At 40.2% G+C, this 8,946-nt stretch overlaps 3 protein-coding genes across 4 annotated transcripts; 2 read left to right on the top strand and 1 right to left on the bottom strand.

Moving 5' to 3' along the window:
* The first annotated feature begins 1,421 nt into the window (after positions 1-1,421).
* Positions 1,422-2,723, top strand: LOC126784258 (uncharacterized). Its single transcript, XM_050509737.1, has one exon. It carries the CDS (start codon positions 1,422-1,424, stop codon positions 2,721-2,723), a length of 1,302 nt encoding a protein of 433 aa, XP_050365694.1.
* A 1,940-nt stretch (positions 2,724-4,663) lies between these two features.
* On the top strand, positions 4,664-5,737 carry LOC126784257 (uncharacterized). The gene has a single exon (XM_050509736.1). The coding sequence runs from the start codon at positions 4,664-4,666 to the stop codon at positions 5,735-5,737; it is 1,074 nt and encodes a 357-aa protein (XP_050365693.1).
* A 363-nt stretch (positions 5,738-6,100) lies between these two features.
* On the bottom strand, positions 6,101-7,983 carry LOC126784379 (uncharacterized). 2 transcript variants are annotated; one of them, XM_050509843.1, is made up of 5 exons: positions 7,727-7,983; positions 7,406-7,601; positions 7,238-7,324; positions 6,516-6,681; positions 6,101-6,363 (listed from the first exon to the last, which is right to left on the bottom strand). In XM_050509843.1, the coding sequence occupies exons 1-4, from the start codon at positions 7,942-7,944 to the stop codon at positions 6,526-6,528; spliced, it is 657 nt and encodes a 218-aa protein (XP_050365800.1). In that variant the 5' UTR covers positions 7,945-7,983; the 3' UTR covers positions 6,101-6,363; positions 6,516-6,525. The 2 variants fall into 2 exon arrangements, with proteins under 2 accessions (XP_050365800.1, XP_050365799.1); XM_050509842.1 differs by having other exon boundaries at positions 6,315-6,681.
* Positions 7,984-8,946: the final 963 nt, after the last annotated feature.

Below are 8,946 nucleotides of genomic sequence, written 5' to 3'. Positions count from 1 at the left end.
CAACGTTCCGAGCACGAATTCACGGTGGATGACTGGGTTTTCCTCAAGTTACACCCTTATCGGCATAAATCATTAGTTAAGCGACCATCATAGAAGTTAGCTCCTCGATTCTTTGGCCCTTTTTAGATCATAGCCAAGATCGGGAAGGTAGCTTATTGTCTTCGCCTTCCGGACCATTGCCGACTTCATCCCATATTCCATGTCTCTTTGTTGAAGCGGTGTTTAGGGGAGAAAGCTCTGGTGTCCCAGAACCTTCCTCACTTCGACAAAGATGGCAATCTCGATCCCCAACCTAAATGTGTTCTTGACATGGCCATCATGACTAAGAATCACAAACAGATTACTAAGTGGTTGATTGCCTAGGCTGGACTTCCACTGGAAGATGCGACTTTGGAGGAGGCTTAGTCCATTGTCCGTCTCTTTCCTTCATTCCAAGCTTGAGGGCAAGCTTTGTTATGGGGGAGGACTTGATAGGATCACGAGGGGTGGGCACGGGACAGAGCTCATCCCACGCCTCATCACACTCTTTTGAATCGGGACGTGATCGGAACGGGACGAGGGTTTTTAAGAATGCATCCCACTCGGGATTAATCCCGGTTGGGACGGAACGAGACAAATCTCATCTTCCTATGAAGTTAAATAAAAACATATATTTTTACTTTTTCAAATGAAATTTTAACAAAAAAATGCATATTATCTTCAAAATATTATAATTTACCATTATTATTTGACTTTATATAATTTTGGAGTTATTAAGAACATAAATTAGTTTCATTTTGATACAAATATATAAGAATTTTTAAGTTTTCATTAAAGGTGGAACGAGACGGGAGGAAGCGGGATATAAATTATTCGTCCCACGTCTCATCCCACTATTATAAAATGGGACATGATCGGGACGGGACTGATATTTTTAGACCTCCGTCCCGTCCCGTCGAATTTCGGGACGGAATCAGAACAAGATCCGAATTTCCGTTTTTTATGCCCACCCTCACGGATCACTTATCACCCTAGCCCATTATCCAGGCCCAAGCCCACCTTCAGAGCATCTACAATCATCTTCTGCTCCACCTGCACATCCTGACCGTCCCACATCACGTTCATCTCAACCAGCTCCTTCCTTGTCTCTTACTTGTCAGTCTGCCGACGTGCTGCATCTCAAGTAGTTGTTATTTTGTCTTCTGTAAGTTAGGGCGGTCCCAAAGCTGAATCTTACTTTTTTACTGCAAGACAATTATGCCATATATATTCTGTAAGTTCCAGCCGTTCTGGGCATGAATCAATCAATGAATGAACTTTAGTCTCTGCATTTATGTTTCCCAGTAGTTGTAGCCTATCACAAAGCCTGGGCATATTTATGGAACTAAAACCAGAAAGGAAACGAAAGAAAAATCCCTAAACACTCATTTGCTCAAAACGCCATGAAGCAGAGAAAATTGATTTGCGAAGGGAAGATTTCTCAACTAGGTGACGATTTATTGGGTCAGATCGTGAAATGGGTGAGCGATCCGGAAGATAGGAAACGGGTTTCTGAAGTCTGCAAACAATGGTCGACAGTAGAGGGTCTTACCAGAAGGTCACTTACTTTACTGGATCTGAGATTTCTGCGTCGGGTACTGCCTCGATTCCCGAATCTGGTTACATTCCAGACATCTCAGCCTATCTCGGAGGAAGATGACCTCTTGTTCGTAGCCCAAACCTGTCCCAAGCTGGAGGCCATCAATCTCACCACAAAACCTGGCGGATATGGGGTGTTACCGGAGAACGGCCTTTCCGGTCTGTCAACTGGCGGTGGCCTTCCGAGACTGTCCAAGGTTATTCTCAGAGGGAGAGTGAATGTAAGCATTGAAGAATGGCTGCATAAGTTGGCACCTGATCACTTGACTTATTTGGATTTGCACTACTGCGGCTGGGTCGATGACGATGCCATAGAACCAATTGGGCTACATTGCACTTGTTTGAGCTATTTGAATTTAGGATATTCTGATATTTCGGACAATTGTTTGAAATTGTTGGCACATGGAAAGTGCTCAGAAACCCTCGAATCATTGGTGCTTGCTGGATGCGCTGACATTTCGGACAATGGTTTGAGATTGCTGGCTAACATTTCGGACGATGGTTTGAGATTGTTGGCAAATGGAAGGGGCTTAAAAACCCTCAAGACACTGGGACTTTCTGGATGCTCTAAAATTTCGGACGATGGTTTGAGATGGTTGGCACATGGAAGCTTCTCTAAAACCCTCAAGACATTGGAGCTAGCTGACTGCACTGAAATAACTGAATCAGGGCTCTCGCATTTGCAGAATATGACATGCTTGGAGGAGCTGGATTTGAATAGCACTGAAGTCGATGATGATGGAGTTATAGCAGCAGTATCTGGAAATCAATCCATCAAGAAGTTGAACTTGAGTTGGCTGTACGAACTGTCCGACCAAACCCTGTTTTTTGTTGCTGATAATTGCCCCAAGTTGGAGTTTCTTGATATAAGTGGTGCTGATGTAACTGGCGCTGGCATTCGTGCACTTTCCGGTCACAAGTGCCTGGAGTCTTTTGTTTGGTGCACATCTGAAACAAAATTCATGTCTGATCTCGAACACATGGTGCTTGGGTGCCAATCACTCAAGTCTATTGTCCTGAGCAAGCACCCTATGAACTTAATTCCGGATTGCGTTAGCAGAATTGCTACCTATGAATTCTTTGATGATGAAGATGACTCAACTTAACCAGGGTTGTGAAAGTAAGTTTCGACTTTTGCTATGCTTTTTCACTGTTTCAAATTCAGCAACTGACATGTTTAGACAGCTATTCAGCCCTAGCTAGTAGCAAGTTTATTCAAGTTCTTGAGCTATTTGAGTTTGCTATGAGTTTTAGATCATTACATCTCTTCTCTTACTTCATAATTTCACATATTGACAATGTAGAGACAGAGGAGGCACTCATTGTTTTCCCAATTAACTAGTTGAAGAGTTTAAACCGTGGATGTTGAATCTAGGCAGTACTTTTTGGAATTCAACTTCTAACAACTGGCTTCTGTTCATGTAAGATGTAGGAGTTATAAAATTTTCGAATTACATGCCCAACATTCATGAACGTATGAAATTCTCACTCCAAAAACTAGCACTGAGTATTTGCATTTTGAATTAGCAATGAAGCCAACAGTTACAAGCATTCCTACTTAGATGTGCGGTTTCAAAGAATCAACACTTACGTCTTCCATGCCACTTGAGACCTTCATCCGTTAAAAATCATAACAAAAATTCTACACCCTTCATTTGGAGAACTCTCCTCGCTTTCCTCTTACAGCAATATAACTGAGACAATGACCTCAGGTCCTCAGGAAACGACGGCTTTACTTTACGTGTGATAAAATTAGGGAATTAGTTCTAACCCAATCTATATGCTTGTCGAGTTATTATTTGATTTCTTGATTGGGTGAGATAGGATAGAAGATCGTTCTCTGAGGAGGGCAAGCAATGATTAAGGGTTGAAGCAGAACCTCCATTTGTCTTCTCAATCCTTACATCTATTTGCCTAGTTAAATTCTAAAATATGTCCTATCACCTGTATTCTGATGAACCCCAAGATAACAAAATCGAGGAATGATATATCATGTGTTTTAGCTCAGCAAGAAAGTGTTCTGATATGTTTAGACAATTCTCCCCTCCCTCTTTCCTTACATTAATACAACTGTGACAAGAACCATTGTTTCCTGAGGTTCTACTTGTAATAAATTTAGGAAATACTAACCCTATAATTATGCCTGTACGTTTTTAATTTATCAAGCTTAATCACCAAGAGTCCAATACAAAGGATAGGAAGATCGTCCTCTGAGGAGCGCAAGCAATGGTTGAGGGTTTAGGTTCTAAATTGAACACACATATGAGAAGATCCCAATTTTATCAATTGTGTACTGGATAGCTACATTAGGAAACATAGTTACATTCGAAACTGTCCTATCACCTCTATTCTGAATTTCTGATGAACCCGAAGATAACAAAATCGAAGAAATCAATGTCACTGCAATGTGTAGAGATCAAGATAAAAGTGTATTCTCATTAATTACGTTAGTTTATGATTGTTTTTCTCACTGCATTATTCGACAAAACAAACAAATTTTATGTGGTTAAGACTTAAGTGGAAGCTAGAACAGTTCTAGCAACAATTACACTGAGATGATGGAGTTTAAGTGGTCACGACTGCTCTCTGTTTTTTTTTTTTTTTTGGAGATCGGGGAATCAATTAAGCTCCGCGCATCTGCTTTCGTCGTTAACTAGCTTCCCTCAACCCAAAAGGTTTCCTGTTCTTGTGGTCCTTGGAGTATTCCTAATTCACTGAGGTGATTATATTTGAATGAGTATACCTAATCATATAAGGAAGATTAAGAGTTTTGTGTACAGGTATAAAATTCCTAATGCTATTAAGTTTAGAAGCCTTTATGGTGCCAAAGCTGATAAGCCTATAAAAGTTCTAATCCCAGTTCTAGTTACCACAACCTCTCGGCCGGTTATTAGAGAAAGAAGCAGCAAGACCGATCATATCAACCAAGTCCCACAATCTGCACACACTTGCTATAACAATCGTGCTCTTCTTCTTGAGCATAATATTTAACATCTTTTAATTTCTTCAACCCCAAGGAACCAGAAAATCGAGTAGGGGAGTGAAGATGGTGGAGATTTCTCAACTGCCTGACGACTTATTAGGTGAGATCCTGAAACGGAACGTCAATCCCTATGATAGGAATCGGGTCTCTGAAGTATGCAAACGATGGTTGACAGTTGAGGGACTTACCAGAAGGTCACTTTATCTTCGCAAACTCATTTTTCTCCGTAAGGTACTGCCACGATTTCCGAATCTAGTAACGTTCAAGATATTCAACCCTATCTCTGAGGAAGCCGATCTCGAATTCATAGCCCAAACATGTTCCAAACTGCAGGTCATCAATTTACATCGTCCCAAAAAATACGGATATCAGTTGTTACCGAAGAACGGTCTGTCAGCTGACGGCGGCCTTATGAACTTGTCCAATGTTTCGCTAAGAGAGAGACGGAATGGAAGAAGAATTCGTAGATGGCTGCATCAGTTGGCACCTGATTACTTGACTTATTTGGATTTGCGGAAGTGTTGCTATTACAATGACAGGCGCATGGTCGATGATAGTGAGGTCGAAGAAATTGAGGGATTGTGCACTCGTTTGACCTATCTGAATTTAGGACATTCCCATATTTCAGACAAGACTTTGAGATTGTTGGCAAATGCAAGGTTCTCAAAAACCCTCAGGACATTGGTGCTTGCTCATTGCTTATATATAACTGATGCTGGGGTTACGCATTTGCAGAATATGCAATCCTTGGAGGAGCTCGATTTGCAAAGCTGCGGCGATCATGTCACTGATATTGGAGTTAAGAAAGCAATCTCTGAAAATCGATCCATCAAGAAGTTGAACTTGCGTAATTTAAACAATGTGTCAGACCAAAGCATGGTTTTTGTTGCTGAGAACTGCCGTAACTTAGAGAGTCTTAATATAAGTGGTACTGGTGTAACTAGCGCTGGAATTCGAGCACTTTCCGGTCACAAGTGTCTAGAGACTCTTGTTTGGTGCATGTATGGTGAAATTTGTTGGTCTGATGTCGAGCATATGGTGCTTGGGTGCCAGTCACTCAAGTCTATCGTCTTGAGGAAGCAGCATTTGAACCAAGTTCCGGCAAGCGTTAGCAGAATTGCGACCTTCGTTGATTAGTGGTGAAGATGACTTCAACTTCACCAGGGATGTGAAATTAGTAATAAGTTATTTTTCATTGTTTCAAGTTCAGCCACTTACATGTTTAGATTTCCATCTTCAGCCCTACTAAGTATATCCCGTTGGACCTATTTGAGTTTGCTACATGAACATTCAGTTCATGACATCTTTTACTTCATAATATCATATAGACTAATGTAGACAAAGGGGCACTCATTTTTGCTCCAATGAACTATTTAAGAATTTGAAGCCCGGATGATGAATTTACGTAGTATGTCAATTTTTTTTATCCATGTAACCAAAGAAAGAAGATACAAGACGAACAAAACAAACGTTTTTCTTCTCCTTCAGTTATGTTGATCATCGCGCACATCCTTCCAACTCCAAGGAGCCTCCTTCGTTCAGTCCAATTTTGTCTTACTAAAAAAGTAAATAATTTCTCCATTCTTTTTTACTTTTAATCCTTTTATTCCATAAGATTGGATGTGGAGCACATGGTGCTTGGATGCCAGTCAGTCAAGTCTTGAAAATGTAATGGCCGGCTGTGTATTTGAGCTCAGTCAAAAAGCGTTTTGATGTGTTTTGAATTCACTTGTGTCAAACTGTCAATATATTCACCAACTCACCTACAATGTGCAGAAATCAAAGTAAATAAGCGCATTCTAATCAAATAAAGCTACCGAATTAGATCACACTTTCAAAAGTACAAAGACAACACATAATATGATAATGGTCTAGGCCTGATACAGTTCATTTGATATCCATTCAAAGTTATTACTCTGAGCAAATCAGCGCTTTCTCTTTTTCTCGGGGTTTTTAGTTCTATCATGAACTCTGGAGTCTAGATCTGACTGTGAAGATACCAATTTGGCCGCTACAGCACAAGTCCATAAAGCTCTTTCAACATCTGATGGTGTGAAGGTTTCCCCATCTGCACTCAATTCCTGCACACAATCCTCCAACAGATCAGATGCTTATGGTAGCAGCACATTCATTCCAGTAAACGGCAAAGCTCTATATGTATGATAAATATATATAGGGTAAATTTCAGACAGAAGCAATGCACTCACATACGGTAAGCGTGAGAATGACAAATATACATTTTTTTTATTAACACCAAGCTAAGCTGTTTTACCAATCTAATTAACACCTGCTTTGACCTAGATGGCAATGCAGTCAGATCAGATGTGCAGTAATAAAAAATATAAAGATATATGAAGCGATTTTATAAGGTTAAGTAAAACTTATGACAATAGATCTTGTTTCCTCACGACTCGAAAGTATCTTCATGGTCAGTCAGATAGTTAAATATGGGTCAGTCAGTTCAAGCTAAATCTGAAATTTCATTTACCATACTTCCTCTTCTCAAAGACCATATGCATTTACAAACTTAGCACATCTGTGATGATCACTGGGCAAGTACACTCTGCCTTCATCACGATATGACTAAGATCTCAACGGTAAAGCTGGTCTGTAATGGTGATGAGTAAGAAGACTGACCTTGGCTTTCGTCTGCAGCTTCTCCGCAAACAACAGATACTGCTTGAGTGAATAGTCCTTGCTATTACCAAGAGCTGCCTCCATGGCCTTTTCATCAATCACCAACAAAAACACATGTTCAAAATCCAAAACCAAACAGCAATAACTGAAATTAAATTCACCACACACCTCGTCGGACATGAAGGGTGCCACATCCGGCGCATAAGCTGCCAGAACAGCCGAGGCCGTGGCCGGACCCACGCCTTTGAGCACAGTGAGCTCATTCACCGCCTTTGAGAGGTCCGGAAGCGACCCGAACGCCTTCTCGGAGGCCGATTTCACCGCCGAATCGTCCAACGCCGAAACAAAATCCAACAACCTCGGCCTCAAAATGCACAGTATAACATTCATGCTATTCAGTCTCCAATACCCAAATTGAAAGTTACAGTATTTGAAAGATTCTAGGAAATGAAGGGTTAATATAGAGAGAGAGAGAGAGAGAGGAGGTACCGCCACTTGCCACGTGTGAGCTTCCAGCGCATGAGGTCGGAGAGGTCGGAGGTGGTGAGGTAGGGGTTAGGGTTCCGGCGGCGGAGGAGAGGAGGGAGGTGGTTGCGGTAAAAGTCATCTAGAGAAACCAGATTGGGTTTGTTGAGAGATTCAATGCGGGAGGAATAAGAGGAGAGGGCTTCCTTCCACGCACTCAGATTTGAACACTCGAATTCCATTACCGCCTTCCGAAGGCGAGGCTTCACTTCCCGCTTTAATTTCTGCGCTTCTGGAGTAATTACTTGGACTTGGGTTAGTAATTTGGTCATTCGGTTGGATACGGGTTTTCTAAAGAAAGTGAACTTTTCTTAGAAAATAATTTTGGGAAGAAAGTTTTTTAGAAAACCATTTTATGAGGAAAGTTCCCTGTGAACTTTCTTTAGAAATGTTATGAGAAAAGTTCCTCTAAAAGAAACCATTTATGTGGACAGTTTGTTGTGAACTTTCTCATCAAATAAAGAGGAAAATTTACCAACAGTCTCTGAACTCTTATTCTGATATCAATAAGGTACTTCTGTTAAAACTTTTGAAATATTCCGTTAAAATATTCTTTTTTCTGTTAATTTTGTCATTTTGTTATTTGTTAGTTGGGAATTTATTTCTTTGAGTTGATCTAATCGAATATTAAACCTTTCGAGTTGTTCTGCAACTTTATTATTGCCTTTTTCTCTATATAGATAATCTAGAAATTCAATCAGGCTAGGTCTTAACGGATCAATATTTGCTACTCCAATCTCCTCTTGGAGATGAATATGTTCGTCGTATAGGATATTTAATATTCTACAAACGTATTATATGGAGTACTGGTTTTCTTGAATATGTTTTGAATGAAAGCACACTTGCCACTTATCAGTAGCTTTTTCAGTACAAAAAGAATGGTAATTTTTAGGTCTGACTTCTTTTTTATTGGATAAAATAAGCCAATTTTGTGGCATAAGCCTGATCTTCACTTGTTTCTGAGCGAAACAAGCTCTGATACCAGCTATGGCGAATCTAACCGATGCTCAAAATGTGAAGAGGTTTCTGATCTTCTTCAAAAATTTCTTGAAGAACTTCGATATTTTCTTGGGATGCGTAGATTCTACGCTGTATTATGTAGATAATATCCCAATAATTTTTGGGATTTCTTGGAAGGTTCTTTCTATTTCTTATTAGTTTTTTATATTTTTCTTTTTCTTGTT

This window comes from Argentina anserina, chromosome 2, assembly GCF_933775445.1.
Source record: "Argentina anserina chromosome 2, drPotAnse1.1, whole genome shotgun sequence".
Classification (NCBI taxonomy): Eukaryota; Viridiplantae; Streptophyta; class Magnoliopsida; order Rosales; family Rosaceae; genus Argentina; species Argentina anserina.
The sequence above is the reverse complement of the archived record's forward strand: the minus strand, read 5'-3'. Positions and strand labels throughout refer to the sequence as shown.

Bases quoted from the DNA above. Each gene is read 5' to 3' on its own strand.
- LOC126784258 (XM_050509737.1), top strand. From the start codon at position 1,422: ATGAAGCAGAGAAAATTGATTTGCGAAGGGAAGATTTCTCAACTAGGT.
- LOC126784257 (XM_050509736.1), top strand. From the start codon at position 4,664: ATGGTGGAGATTTCTCAACTGCCTGACGACTTATTAGGTGAGATCCTG.
- LOC126784379 (XM_050509843.1), bottom strand. From the start codon at position 7,944: ATGGAATTCGAGTGTTCAAATCTGAGTGCGTGGAAGGAAGCCCTCTCC. The intron at 7,325-7,405 runs GTGTGTGGTGAA...ATTGATGAAAAG, and splicing joins CACCCTTCATGTCCGACGAG to GCCATGGAGGCAGCTCTTGG. The intron at 6,682-7,237 runs GTCAGTCTTCTT...GATTGTGTGCAG, and splicing joins AGCTGCAGACGAAAGCCAAG to GAATTGAGTGCAGATGGGGA.